The sequence below is a fragment of the Zonotrichia leucophrys genome, chromosome 4A, assembly GCF_028769735.1.
Source record: "Zonotrichia leucophrys gambelii isolate GWCS_2022_RI chromosome 4A, RI_Zleu_2.0, whole genome shotgun sequence".
NCBI lineage: Eukaryota > Metazoa > Chordata > Aves > Passeriformes > Passerellidae > Zonotrichia > Zonotrichia leucophrys.
The window spans coordinates 11,707,705-11,722,862 of record NC_088174.1 but is presented as its reverse complement, the minus strand read 5'-3'; the positions used below and the strand labels follow the sequence as shown (position 1 = coordinate 11,722,862).

Genomic DNA, 15,158 nt, shown 5'->3' with positions numbered 1-15,158 from the left:
AGTTAAAATAGTAAATGCCAAAATTTGGGATGAGTAATAGGAGAAGGGAGCTCTTATTAGCTGCTAAGAAATACACAGAAGAGGATGGGTCCAAGCCAGCTTTGAGTGACTGAAGAGCTGGCTGCTGTCAATGTGCAGTGTTGGAGGTGCATGTGGGGCTGAGGGACATTGGGAGGGGTTCCTGCAGCATGAATGGCCTGCACTTGGGCAGTTTTTACATGTTCTATGCAAAGTCTCCTCTCTAACCTCTTCATCATCTGAATGGTTTTGGGTTTTTTTTTCAACATGACTGCTTTCGAGATACAAGTTGAACTTTTAGGTTTGCACATTAGCTGCCAGAAACTGTATTAAGATGTTTGTGTTCGGACCTGTTGAATACTCAGGTGCTCATTAAAAAAGGGTTATTGTTTTCATTATTCAGGCACTAAACAAAGCTGATCTTGAGGAAGATTGACCTCAATTTTTCTTGATATTTAGCTTTTCAGCACTCACAGTTCTGGTGTTCCTCTGTATTGATCTAGTATTCTCAATGCTTTTTCCCCAGCTGAACTGTTCTACTCAGTTTTGATGGTTCAGAAATCAGTGCCTCTTTCCCTCTCCTTCCAAAAGTTGTATTGGTTGAGTGCTATTCAGTCTGATTGGTGATGTGTCCTGTCTGATCTCAGCCACTGCTGGGTCTGGAGACTGCTCTGGTACCTGATGTGCTGCCTTCTGCTGCTGTCACAGCCTCCAGGTTCTCCCTGCAGGTAAATGTGGGTTTCCCTGCTGGGCCTGTCGGGTTCAGTCATGTGCCGTCACCGTCTGTAGGTCAGGGAGTGCCCTTGCACTGCAGTGATGTTCCTGGCTGGAGCACAGGCACAGCATGCATGGAGATCTCTTGAAATAAAACATTTCTCTTTGTGCAGGAGGATTCTTCTCTCTGGAGTGTTTTTTTTTTTTTCCAGGGGGCTCCTTAACAACCTCTGTTAAGGAACAAAAGGTTGACATTCATGTCATCAAAATTCTGCTTACAGAAAGTGAGAATTCCCAGGAGGCAAAGTGAGGAGCTGCCATTGCAGAGGAACCTTGGTGCAGGAAATGTGAATTAACCCAGTCACTTCCCAAGAATCAATAAAATGAGCTGATTGGAGTGAGTGTCACAGATCTTCAGCACCTCATTTCTGCTGTAGCTGGGTCCTGGCAGCTGCTTCTGGCAGTGAGTGGCTGTGGGTGGGAACAAAGCTGTGCCTCTGTACCTTTGTCTCTTTCAGAGCTGGGCACCGAGCCCAGTGCACGTACAGAGGGACAAAAACAACAGCTCGAGGAGCTGAATCATGCTAAAATTTGATTTCTAGATGCTGCACAAGTCCTTTCTTCTGAAATTAAAAAGGGGAAGGGGATGTCTTTGTTTCTTTTGGTTGGTGAGATTCTTTTGGGTTTTGTTTTTTCACTGAAAGTAATGCTGAACTCTGCAGCTGGCATGATTCTAACAGTGTTAAATATATGAGCATTAGCCATAGGCATGGCAGAATTGATTAATCAGTCATGGAAGGCCACTGTGCTCTTTTTGCCTGTCATTACCAATTTGCTGAACACATATTGGAAAAGGGCCACTCCTTAAATGAGCCAAAGTGAACCTAAAAGTGTAAGGAATGCTAAGCTGTTAACCTTTTGAGGCAAATGTACCTGCTGCTTCTGGCTGGAATATCAGCAATGCAAAATTTTTTATGTTTTATCTCTGTCTGTTTTCTAGGTGTTTTCTCTAGTTTCATATATGATACCTTGTTTGTTTGAGAACTGCTTATAAGCACGTTGCTTCATTTTGTGAAAGTGGGAACAAACTGGAAGGCTGTAGGGAACTCTTGGCTGGTTCTGAGGATGTGCTGCTGGAGTCATGAATCCATGTTCTTTATGCTGATGTTTACAGCTGCTACTTTTGCTTTCCTAGTATTTTGCTGATAGTATTGGTCTCTGCTAAGATGCAGTGGAGGCTTTTCAGTTCACATGGTTAGAAACTGATATGTGCTTTAGTGATGGTGCTTCAGGCTTTGGTGTGGAATTCTGCTCAGACTATAATGCTCAGTAAATGGAGCACAAAAAATGAGTGAAGCCAAGTGCTACATACAGAGCAGCACACAAAAGGCCATTCAGAAAGGAACACGACTACTTGTTTAAGCCTGTGGGTAAATTTGTCTTTAACTGCAGTAAGTGATGAGCACATGTTTAGAGTTGTGCCAGAAAGTTTCTTTTTCCACTAACCATAACTCCTTTTATTTTTGTAGGGTTCATGCATAAATTTAAATCTATCCTTTAGTACTCTCCTGAATAAAGGCTGGTATTATATTATGGTGATTAACAGAACAGCTTGTTACAGAATCACATATTATTCAAGATCCAGGGAGTCCTCTGGAGCTCTAGTCCATTCCCCTCTGCTCACCCAGGTCAGAGCAGGTTGCTCAGGCCTTTTAGTATTTCCAGGCATGGACACTACATTTTTTGTAGGTAACCTGTCCCAGTATGTAACCAGCCTCACAGAAAGTGTTTCCTTGTCATCTTCCATTCTGCTTCCACTTATTGCCTCTGTTTGCATATCTAAATTTCCCAATGCCATTTTTGTCTTTTTAGACCTGCTGGACTTTGCTTAGTTCAATTTGTGCCTAAGATTTTCAACAGACTCTGTTTTTATGGAAGTAACTGCTCCTTCCTTTTGCTGTCTGAAAACAAATAATGAAGAGCAGTAACAAAGTAAGAAAATTTGAAAGGGTGAGAGATTAATTTATTGACCTGTGCAGTACTTGACTCTGCAGAGCATATTGTGAAATAGATTTATTTGAGCATTTTTGAACCCCCCCTCTACAGTTTTCCAGTTGGCCTCACATAGCTATACAAGGAAACAAAACATCAGGGAATTTTTTCTTCTGCCTTTTCACAGAGCTGTCATGAAAAATACTGGGCTGGGACCAGGCAGCAATGGCATTTTGACCTAAGGGGGATGTCCAGTAGCTGTGTGCATCCACATCTTAATTGCTGTATTCTTTGTCCAAGCTAGAGAGCTGCTCATGGGAGTTGTGTGAGATAACAATTCTCTTGTGTGTGGCAGTTATTGTAAATGATCTTCAAAGCTTTCAAGCAGAGGGAGATAAATAGGGAGTGCTGATAAGCTGGATGTTGCTGTGTTACAGTAGAGCTCTGAACCCTGTGCTTTCCTTCCGTCTCTCCCATCTGATGATCAGTTGTGCTCCAGGATGCAGGAGAGAGGGGCAGCAGCTCAGGGGATCATCACTGCACTGCTGGGCTCCCCAGTACTCAGAGAGACAGGGATTTGCTGGAGAGTCCAGCAGAGGGCTAGTCAGGGTATGGAGAGCTTGAGGAGCTGGGTCTGCCCACCCTGGGGAAGAGCCATCTCAGGGGGATTTGCCCATGTGTAAAAATTCCTGACTGAGTAAATGTTGGAGACTTCACGGTGGTATCCAGTGGAAGGACAAGTGACTCTGGGCACAGATGAGATAGAGGAAATTCCTATGTTTAAACAGACATTTAAAAAGTGTTAGGTTTGGGGTTTTTTTTTCTGTCAGAGTAGTAAAACACTAGAACAGATTCAAACATCTGCCTGTTGAGGTGTTCCCAATTTACCAGAAATTGTTCTTGCCCTTTCTCCCTGGGGTTAGGGGTGGAGCCTTCAGGGCAGTGAGCAGCCAGGGCAGTGCTGTCCCCATGTGTCCCTGTGCTGTGTGACCATGGCTGTGATAACTCTGTTTGTGGTGCAGGCAGCAGCTCTGCAGTTGCTCTCAGGGCTCTCCACCTGCACAGTGAGACCAGTGCTGGCCCTCACCAACAACCACGTCTTGACCTCTCTGCTTTCCAGTGTCTGGGTGTGCAGAATACCTGGACTGAGGAGGTTTTGTCTCTGCTCAGTTCTCTGTGGCAGAATAAAACAAGACACATATGAAAAATGAAGTGATTTAGAGACAGCTGGAATTGCTATTAATCTTATTTGTAGTTCTGCATCTGAAAATAGTTAATGCTGGGTGTTTCAGAAGCAGCATCTTAGCCACATTTTTAAAAATCAGATATGAATAAGTTACCTTATTTTTCATAAGGTAAACTTTGGGAGAACTTTTAAATGCAAAATACAAAATTCTAGGGGCTGCTGGGTCAATATTGTCTCTTTAAGGCTGTGCTAAGGGCAGCCTGGGACATCCCATGGATTCACCACTACTGGTGGTGCCTCTTAGGGCTACTTCACTGACCCTTTGTGCAAGGAGGAGTTTACTCAAGGTCCCTGAAACTCCTTGTGTGCTGTTCCATGGAGGTGGATGCTGATGGGAACTGCCAGGATGCAGCTGCCATGCCTTCCATCCCAGGAGCTGGAGGAGGTGAGAGCAGTGTGTGCTCCTGCAGAGCTGAGTGCTCACCCGAGGGTGCCCTCCTGGGCAGGTCCGTGCTCTGGCACTGCTGCCATCCCCCGGGCTGTGCCCATCCAGCCGGGATCAGTCGGCAGAGGGCAGCCCTCTAACACCAGGGCTCTGCAGCCCAGGGACCAGCTCCGTGCTGCTCTGCCTCCCTTCACCGCCTGGAGAAGCCAACAAGTGGCTGTTAATGACAGTGCCACTGCCGCCTCTGGCCATCGGGGACACGGCATGTGGCTCCTGGGCTTAATGACAGTGCCACTGCCACTTCTGGCCATGGGGGACACGGCATGTGGCTCCCGGGGATGAGCAGCCCTAGCTGAGGTGTCTGACCAGCTGCTCCTGCCATACTCAGCCTTGCAGACAGAGTATTTGTATCTCCTGAGGCTTCCCAGATTTCCCCTGAGCACCCCAGCAGTGCTGGCTGGCTGCATGTGCAGCTCAGGAGTGATGGCTAATGAAGATATCCAAGCACTTGATTTGCCCCTTGCTTCGGCAGAAGGCACAAGATGCACAAAATTTGTTGGACCTGGGGCAGTCTGTGCCTTGGCTTTGCTATCACGAGGAGTCAGTGTGCAGATACCAACCTAAGGACGCTTTCTGGATTGTTTGTTTGGGTTTTTTAAATTTTGAAGTACTTGAAATACATTCAAGCATCACAGCTGTATCTTACAGGAATTTTGAAGCTGGGAAATGGAAGATGTAATGGCATCTTCATAATCCTTCTCCTGCCCAGCAAAAAAAAAAAGCACATCTGCATCTGGGTAAGTGAGTCTGGCAGGTTCCCTGAAGGAATGCAGGACCCTCCCCAGTGCAGTGAAACTCTTGGTTAATCACCTGCTTCAATTAACCACCAAATTGGCAAGTGTTTTTGTGGGATAGGCTCATGTGCAGGTGCTAGTAAGGCCCACAGATAACCACTGAAAGCAGTGAAAAATTGGATTATTGGCTGATAATATTAAGTGCTTTTTATCTTGGATGGCTTGAGAAATTAAATCCTGAGCCTGCCACTAAGCCTTCAGTACCTTTGGGAGGTTTGTGCAGCTGGGTCAGGGTCCCCTATGTATGGTTCCAGACTTCATGTCAGCATCAGCTGCACTGACAGATATTTGTCCAAAAAAAAAAAAAAGATTCTTCTTTAGTGCTTCTTCTGTGCTATAGTGCTACTGCTCAGTGGGAAGGATACCACTATCAGTCTAATATGATGTCTTCTGGAAATTTTCTCTTCCTGTAGTCTGTGCTGTGCAGCAGAGCTGGGGAGGAGGTGTGGCAGCAGAGCTGTTTTGCCCAGGTTTCCTGTACCTTCCAGTATGTATCCTCACTGGGAAGTACAAGCTGCTGCTGCTGCTCACCCTCTGATCACTCAGGCAGGTGTGGGATCAAAATGACATTGGGGACTTCAAGGCTGTAGTCTCAACAAAAACAGAAAGAGATGAAAATATCAGCACATTTGAATCTGTGAGTTCTCCATGCAAACTGAGTTGGAGAAAGTTTGGTTATCTGAGGCAGTGCCACTCCTCAGCACTTCTAAATGCTCCTGTGTGTCCTTGGATGCTTCTCTTGTGCTGATAAACAATTACTGGCCTTTTTCCCTTGTGAAAAAGGAGATGAAAACTACAGTCCTTGCAGGCCTGGGTTGGTCTGTAACAGCAGTGCTGTGGCTGCTGTCTTGCCTTAACACTTTTTGTGCTTGAGACTTCCTCTGATGTTTAGTCTGCCCAAGATGGAATCACAGCTTTCTGCAGGGTGTTTTCATGTGATGTGTCCTTCCCTTTGCTTTTATTTCCCCTTTCATGCTTTGCTTCAAGAAGCAGCCTCACTGTTCCCTGGCCCTCCCTGGCTGCTGAGCTCAGGTCAGTGGGATGCTGCTGATGGGCAGCTCAGCTCTTTGGATGCTGGCCCCCAACCAGGCTCACAATCTTAGTGGGAGCCTTTTGCTTCTGTCTAGCTAAGAAATTGAGTGTGTGCTTTAGAGAGGGTTTCATTTCTTGTCAAGTGACCATCCCAGCACTCTCCTCCCCAGACAAACACTCAGGTTCTCAGAGCTGCTCCTAATGTAGCAAATGGAAGGCAGGAATGGCTCTGGCACAGCTGTTGGCCCCAGTCTCTGGTGGGGCTCTCCTGCAGTGCCCAGGCCCCTCTGAGGAGCCACAGGGGCAGGGGGCTGTCCACAGGGGACAGGGCTGCCCTCACTCTGTGACCAGCATCACTGTGTTACCTGTCCTTTTGTGGCCAGGTGAAGGAGACCTAATAATTTTATTTGCCAGATCACTGCAAAGGAGTTGCTGTGAGGATTTGAAGTGGCTGATAAAAATCTCTACAAGAACATTCATGGGTGTGGGAATAAGGAAGTGAATCTCACAGTGGTGCCACTGGAATTGTGCATCACAGTGCTTTTAATCTGATTTAGGTTCAGAAAACCTTCATATTTGTGAAAATGCAAGTTCCTTAACTTGTCAGCTTTTTCTATTCCGCATCTAATAGATACTTGATAATTAACAACAAAATTTCAGATTTGTTTTGCCTCTGATGTAAAAACCCAGAGCAATGTTTCATATGAAATGGTGACTGCTGCCCCTTCAGTGAACTCCTGAAAAGCAGAACAATAACTGGCTTGCATGCTTTGGGAGTCACGGATAACATTTTAAATGGTTTGGATCATAATGGCTGTATTCATTGCCCCCTACAGATTGGCTCTCATAATCAAAACTACTTCTCTATAAGTTGTGTGATTTATGGGATGCCTATAATTCCAGTGAGATCCTTGTAGATAGTATTTAATCAGTCATATGGCACAATGTGTGTAAATTCCTATGAATATATGGCAACTCTATTCAATTCAGTATCTTGCTCTGAAGATGGGCAATGAACAACACACAAAATAAGTTAAAAAAAAATTTAAAGGTTTTAATAAACAAAACAAAGGCTCTCTATTGTAATTTCAAAATCACCATCCTTCAAAGAAGTGCACAATGACAAAGTAATGAGGAGTAGGAATTGAGTCCTAAGGAAACTTCTCATATCCTTCTTGGTTTTGCAGCTGAGCAAGCAAATGGAATATGATCGTAGCTTCTGTAACCAAAGCAGTTTCCTATAGCAAACTCTATAGGTTGGATATTTTCTCATTTAACCCCAGTCAGCTCAGCTGCACACAGCTGTTCCATCCCTTCCCCCAGTGGGATGTGGGGAGAGAATCAGGCGGGTATAAGTGAGGAAACTAAATACAGTTCAATAAGTAAAGCAAAAGTTACATAGGCAAAGCAAAACAAGGAATTCATTCACAACTTCCCAGGGCAGACGGCCGTTCAGGCATCCCCAGGACAGCAGAACTCCCTCATGGTGACTTGGGAAGACACTGAATGTCCCCACTCCCTTCTTCTGACCCTGATCTATACCATCACCTGATGCCTCAGGGTATGGGGTGTCCCGGGGGTCACTCGGGGTGAGCCATCCTGGCCGTGTCCCCTGCCAGCTCATTGCTGCAATTTTGGGCTGGGGTGAGGAGCAGAAAAGTTCTTGCCTTGACTCTGTGTCAGCGCTGCTCAGCCGTAAGGAGAACATCCCTAATAATCAACACAGTTTCCAGCACAAATCCAAAACACAGCCCGCTGCCCTGGTAAATTTCACTCAGTAGAAACCTCTTATCCTGGATCCAGCTTAGCCATGCAGGAACGCCTGGGAGAGCCGGGAGATCACCCGCCCAAGCTGCCCGGTGCTCCATCCCGCGAGTGCCGTTGTTCTGAAGCTCCAGCCCGGTGCTCTCGGCTGAGCCCCGGCGCGCCGAGTCCTCGCTGGCCGGGTCGCTGCTGTATCCTCGCTGTGCCGGGGCAGCGGGGCTGTCCCCGTGCCGGGGCGGGCTCCGGGGCTGTCGCTGTGCCGGGGCGGGCTCTGGGCCACCTGCGTTGGGGACAAAGCGGGCCCGGGCGGGGCGGGACAAAGCGGGGACCCTCCCGGGCCCGCCCCGCGGCTCCGCCCGCCCCGGCCCGGCCGCGCCCGCCCGGCGGCAGCGAGGGAGCGCGAAGGGAGCGCTGGGCTCGGCTCGGGTCGGCACGGCACGGATCGGATCGGATCGGATCATGTCGCCATGTCGGAAGTGAGGAAGTTCACGAAGCGGCTCAGCAAGCCGGGCACGGCGGCCGAGCTGCGGCAGAGCGTGTCGGAGGCGGTGCGCAGCTCCTTCGTGCTGGTGAGCGCGGGCAGCGCCCGGCAGGGGCCGCGCCCCGGCCCCGCTCGGCGCTGGGCGGCGGGAGGAGCCCGGCAGCGCTGGGAGCGGGCAGAGCCGGGCAGGGGATGCGGGGAGGGGAAGAGGAAGAGGGCCTGGAGCAAGGGCAGAGCTGGGTCGGGGCTTGGCAGAGCGGGGGATGCGCAGGGCGCGGCGGGGCAAGCTTTAGGATGAGGAGGGCGCGGCTGGGCAAGGCAGGGGATGCAGATCTGTCTTTGGGGTCCCCTCCGTGTGTTCCGTGCCGTGCCGTGCCATCCCACCTGCGCCGCTCCGGGCCGGGAGCATCGCAGGGTAGCGCCGCTCGGTCCTGGCGTGGGGCGGCGGCAGCGGCAGGAACTAACGGGAACCGGAGTGCGGGGCACCGAGCGAACAGGTGGCGGAGTAACGGGGTGCGGGCAATGTGAACCCGGCACATGGACAGGGCAGCACTGAAGGGCACGGCCGGGCAAGGCGGGAGGCACAGGCGCTGTGAGCCGGGAGCCCGACAGATCCCGATAGATCCCGACAGATGCCGGGAATCGCGCTCAGGGGTCTAGGCTGAAAGTCACACGCGTGGTCAGATGCGTTTGTTTGATCCCGGCATGTGCGATGCTGCAGCAGGTTGTCTTTGTTGTGCTCGCAGCTGTGCAAACGGCAGCGCTGCGCCTTGGGAGGATGCCGGGGTCAGCTCCCAGCTTCCCAGGCTTTGTTGGATGTGTTTCACTGGTGCTCATTGAATTACTCTGGCGTGTGATCAACTTTGACCTTGACTTTGATGGAAGAAAGGTTAGGCAATGGGATATGCAGAAAGTGCAGTACAAGTTCAGGAAATAATTCCTATTAGTTCTCTACTATTAGATTGAATGGCACGTGCTGTTAAACAAATTGAAAGGTTAGAACATTTCTTTTAAAAAACTGAATTTTCTTGTAAATTTACAGATTTCTAAGCCTGGAAAAAAAAAAGAGACATGGTAATAATCTAGCCTGATTTCCTCGTGCTAGTTTTTGCTGATTATGTGCAGTTGTTTGGGGATTCTTATAGACTTCCATGTGATTTGCTTTCTCTCTTTCAACAACACACAGGGACAAAGGCTTTGTACAAGCTAATGGAACTTCTCATTAAAAAGAAAATTACATATACAGGACCAGAAGGGCTTTGGCATCCTACATGCAAATGGTTGTGTGGCGCCCGTGTCAGGTTCTTTTTCTCAGGAGGGGAAGGGATGGGTGGGACTGCAGATGAAGATAAATAAAACCTTGACAGGAACCCAGAGGAGCGTCAGAGCCTGTCAGGCAGCCACTCTTTTTCTGAGCCCCTCTAGGGTTTCATTGCCCACACTGTCCCTGCCAATTCTCTCTCTCTCTGGCAGGCAGATCCCCAGAGCTGCTGTGCTGCCTCGTGTGTTTGCAGCCAGGCACCAGGGCAGGGTGAGGGCGGGTGCTCCTGATCCACGTCCTGGCAGAGGCTCCTGCTTTTGACAGTTCAGCAGCAGTGGATAAATCCCAGCACTCCTGCATCACTGGGAAGGGCCACAAGGCACTGCAGTGATCAAGGAGGGAGGAAGGAGGTGGCACAAGCTCATAGGATGTCTCACATGGCATTTTGACTTTCTTCAGTGATTAAGGATGAGGTTTGCTCCAACAAAAAGCTGGCTCCTCTCTATCTTCTAGTTTGTCATCTTTGTGAGGAAGGGATGTCTGTGGTTGTTGGGAGGGTACAGAGAGGATCCTGAGAAATGATGGCGGGGAGTGGTGGAGTGAGGGCGGGACTGAGAAGTCGCAGTTTCTGATCCTGTTCCCGAGGTGAGTCTCAGTTTTGGTGCTGGTTCTGGGCAGCTGCAGAGCTGTGTGAGCACCTCTCAGTATGGTTCTGGGCAGCTGCAGAGCTGTGTGAGCACCTCCCCATCCCATCTGCCCTCTGCTTGCACAGCCAGTGTGGGGCAGGTGGAAGGGCCCAGCATGAGGACTGGGATCCCTCACCCTGGGGCAGAGCTGAGCTCGGGGAAACCGAGGGTGGCCAGGGGTACACGGGGAGTAGGAGTTGGTGTTTGATAACGGGGTGGAGCAGGCTGGCAGCAAGTGATGCTCTGTGTCCCTGGATGTCAGGAACTGGGACTTTCTGAAGCAATCTGGAGTTGCACTGGAGCCTTTGCCTGGCAGGATCCCATCCTCTTCCTGCATCCTGAACAGAGCAGGTGATGTTGAGTTAATAAAAACTATGTGAATAGTTTAATATTCCCTTGGTCATCTTGTCAAGTGCCTTGGCTGTGTGCTTGCCTTGGGGCAATCACAGCTGAAAGCACAGGAATGGTGAGCATGAAGGGGATGAAGGGTGGTGGGCAGAGCTAAGGCTGCAGAGCCCACACCTCCATCCCCAGGAGAGTGGGCACCGTGGGGCTCTCTCAGTGTGTTGGGTGAGCTCAGCACTTTGGGCATTCAGGGCACGCCTCGAGACAAGGAACTGTCTGGAGTAAGAAGCTGTTTGTAGTCAGTGAATGAAATGCTCATAAAAGAAAACATCTCTGAGGGAAGCTTTTAATGCCATGGAAGTGGTCAGCTTGTCCAGAGCCACAATTTGTGTGTTTAAGGAGGTGTCTCTCTAGCCAGAAGCGCCGTGTCCATCCCGAGGATGTCTGGTACAGTGTGGTTACAAAGCTGCTGTCTTGCAGGAGCAGTGAAGCCCATGCCATCTTATTTCTGTTCCTGGTTTTTGATTTATGCCTGTCTAGTGCAAGGAGAATATTCAGGTTGTTGATTTTGGCAGGGCTTTGCTCCTTTGTGCCTGTGGAAGGGAAGCGTTGGATATGGTGGCGGTTGGCAGTGAGGGGAGCCTGTCCCTTTCCAAGGTGTCCTGGAGTCCCTGTGTCCACACTGTGCCCTTGGGACCAGCTGCTAGGATGCAGTCAGAGCTGCTCCTGTCAGGGTAGGCAGAGCTGGAGCCTGCAGCAGTGGAAGTCAGCACAGGCTGTGGAGGGGAGCTTGGGGACACTGATCCCTGGTGAAGCACAGGGAAGGATGAAGAGCCTTCACCTGGGGCTCCTGTTCCCTCTCACTGTGCTGCTGTTCCCAGCACCCTGGCCATCACTCTGGCCTTGCATCTCTTTCACAGACAGGCTGTGCAGGGGAGGTCTGGGGAGGCACAGTTCAGCAGGAATCCCTTGAAAGCAGGCACAGCCCTGCTGGGAGTGCCGGGTGCTGCAGGCAATGCTCTGTGGGAACCCTGCTTCTCTCTGTGCTCCTCTCTGCAAGAGGCTGCAGGGCAGATTGTATCAATTTCAGCTTTGAATGCTCCCTGATGTGTGCTACTGATTACAACTAGGGATGGAGTTTGGGCTGGCTAATTGACAAATAATGTCACTGTTTAAATAAACAGACAAATTTAGTGGAAGTGTTTGCTAGCAGGTGGGATAAATGACACGCTTGAAAGGTAAAGGCAAATTTTAAGATTAGGTTAAAGAAAGGAGCAGTCAAAGCCCAAGTGTGATGACTTAAACCATTCTTAACTGAAAGATGACCTGTTGGGGCACCAACAGTAAAATGCTGTGTTAGAAGGGAAGCTTCAGAGCCAAAGTGCTGATGGTGACTGGGAGAGGCATCTGGGCTAGAGCTGAAAGAGCAGCCAGGGACCTTTGGCAGTGCATGGAGATGGGTGATTTTGGCTCAGACTTTCTCTCCTCCCATTCTCTGAGGTTGCTGAGTAATAGTGGGAAAGTCGAGCAGCAAGGAGGAGAACCCTGCTGGGGGCACTGCTGATGGGGAGCTGGGCAGGTCAGACTCTGGCCAGCAGGATGCACTGAGTGCTCAGGTGGGCAGTCCTTGTTCTCATGGCAGTGCCCCTCTCCTGCACCCCACCTGCAGCCCATGGAGGCCGTGGGGCATTGCAGAGCTGAGCAGTTTGAGAGCACATTGTGTGAGTGGGATCCTGGCTCTTGTGACACTGCCAGGACAGCAGCAAGGGCTCTTCCTTCTGCCTAAGGACTAAATCAGCTGCACTTGTTTGGGTGGATGTGAGGCCAGAGCTGAGACCCCTGTGCCTGCCCTGGCTCTCTGGGGTGTGCTCAGCAGCTCTGGGGCCCTGCCCCGAGAGGGGGCTGTGTCTCAGCCCTGTGCAGGTTTTCCAGAAGTGTCGTTCTCTGTGTCGTGACAGGGAAATTAAAACTGTGGGAGGACAAGATCAGAGCAGCAAGCACTTGACAAAACACAGCTGATGCATTTTCCCACAGTGCTGCCAAGCCCAGTCATCTGGTGGCAATTCTAAGTCTAGCACAATTGCTCTGATTTTCTTTAGATCATTTCTATACAGTTTGACTGAAGATGCATTTACTGCTTTGCCATGAGGATTTTGGAAAGGGTGCAGAGCCAGACTATATCTGAGAAGGAGCAGCTGCAAAAGATCAGCCCATGCTGGGTCAGCCAGGCCAGGAAAGCATCTCTGGGTACCCCCAGGGCACAGCTTGGTGCCACTCACAGGTCTGGGCCAGCAAATGGCAGTGGGAGAGCCTCTGCTTACAAACAACTGTGTGCATCCTTGGCACCCAGAGGTATTCAGGGCAAGTGTCTGCTCTCTGGGATGTGCTCCCTGAAAGCTCCCTGTGAGAGGGTGGGCAGTGTGCCAGGAGGAGATGGGTTTTGTTTGATCCTGGCTGGGCTCCTATGGGTGGCTCAGTTTCAGTCAGACACAAAAAGGAGATATAAAGCTCCTTAATGGTGATAGTAAGGAGGTTTTGACTGGAGGCAAAAAGGCATTTTGTTTTTTCTGTGTTTTTTTTTTCAGCTTAAACTATATTATTAGTGTCTTGATTTATGCTCATGCAGAGGAAATCAGCTTTCTGCATAGAATCCTCTTTTAATAAGCTAAATTCACTTTGATCAATGTGAAGCCTGTTTATATGCAGCGTTTGTAGTGATCTTGGCACCCAAGAGAGACAGAATATATGCCTGTTCCCCTGGGGGCAGTCAGCATGCTGTGTTTGCACAATTTACATAGAAAAACAGACATATATGAGGCACGGGAGGAAATTGTGCCCCTGTCAGTGGGCGGGAGCTTTGCTGTTGGTGTAACCAGGGCAGGGTTTGCCTGCTGTGCCACTGCTGACTCCTGTGCAAGTGTCTGTGGAGAGAATCTTGTTCACAGGGGCTTATTTGAGAAAACACTTAAAAGCATTGTTAAAATTATTCACATGCTTTCCTGAACCAGAGCTGCTGTGCCCTGAGGGACTGGGCTTAGCCCAGGGCTGGCCAGGTGTGTCAGGGAAGTGGCTGGGTTTGCCCCTGCCTGAGCACACACCAGGGGTGGAGTGGATGAAGGGCATGGCTGGATGGAGAGAAGCAAGGCTCCAAGTACACTCGGCAGCTCTGTGGGGGCAATCTCTGGCTCAGCTCCTACAGATACCCATCCTTAAGAGATGGAGCAGTTCCTTGCTCTTCTGAGTGCTGAGGTCTGACTGTTACAGGATGAGCTGCAGTCAGTGTGTTCAGTTCTGGAGGTTTTTGGAGGCAATGACAAGCTTTTGATGGGTGCAAAATCTTATCCTTCCCAAGGCATCATTCAGATGTTTGTGTCCTCCTGCCTGTTACAAGAAAGCTCTGGGAAGACAATGAAGCACCACTAGCTGGGGCTTTAGCACTCACTGGGCAAGGCTGGAAGTGCTGAGGACAATGCCATGGAAATGCAGGTGTCCCTGCACCGGCAGCATCTGCCCCAGCCCACCCCTGGCAGTGCAGTGAAATGCCTGGAGCAGATGGTTGGTGGTGCTGCCTGCAGCCACTGCCAGCACTGCAGCTGGGATTTGTGCTCTCAGAATCCAGAGAGGGGATGGCTCCTGGGCTTTGCTTCAGCCTGTTCTGGTATCTGGAGATATTTGCAGGTACCTCCCCCAGCACCAGGAGCATTTGAACCAGCACAACCTGCTGTAGTGTGTAGTGTAGCATCATTTTCTGTATGCATCTGGGTGGCTCTTTCATCATTTCACTTAGCCCTCTGCATGCTGATTTATTATCTCTAATGGTGCAAAACTGCACAAAGCTTTTGACATTTCTGTGGCCTGAGAATGCAAGTCAGGGTCACACACAGCAGCTGAGCAGCAGCCAGGCCTGGGGTACCACGTGTGCTTCAGCATCCCTGGTTAATTGGCCTCCTCACTCCTGCTGTGCAAGGAAGAACACAGTACTTTCTTTTGCCTTTGTGGCCATTGCTGTCATCTTAAAAATGCTGGAATATGTTTCCCTGTCACCAACTCTTCCATCTCTTTCATTCTCTTAAAAGTACAAATCAAAGCTCTCCCTTGATGGCTCCTCTTTCCTTCAACACAGCCCTGACTTATCTGTGCAGCCTTTCCCTGCCTCCTGCTGCTTCTCTAATGGGGTCAGGGCTACTTGTTCCTGACCCTTTTCTCACCCCTCTCTCTCACTGAAAAGCAGTTTCTTCTCTCCCCTATTAATATCTCCTGTCACAGGACTGTTCCTGGGGAGTGCTTGCATCTGGAAGGAGACTCTGCTGCTCCACAGCATTCCCCACTCCTCATCTGCCCCTGGCTCCATGCTGGGTGACATCCCCACTGCAGCCTGGC

The 15,158-nt window shown here is 49.9% G+C and overlaps 1 protein-coding gene across 4 annotated transcripts in view; it reads left to right on the top strand.

The window, feature by feature from the left end:
* The first annotated feature begins 8,381 nt into the window (after positions 1-8,381).
* DOCK11 (dedicator of cytokinesis 11) overlaps positions 8,382-15,158 on the top strand; it is a 75,728-nt gene continuing 68,951 nt past the window's right edge. For all 4 annotated transcript variants that reach the window (XM_064712543.1, XM_064712544.1, XM_064712542.1 and 1 more), the window contains exon 1: positions 8,382-8,574. In XM_064712543.1, coding sequence (XP_064568613.1) covers positions 8,473-8,574 — 102 coding nt within the window. In that variant the 5' untranslated portion in view covers positions 8,382-8,472. The remainder of the gene's footprint in view (positions 8,575-15,158) is intronic.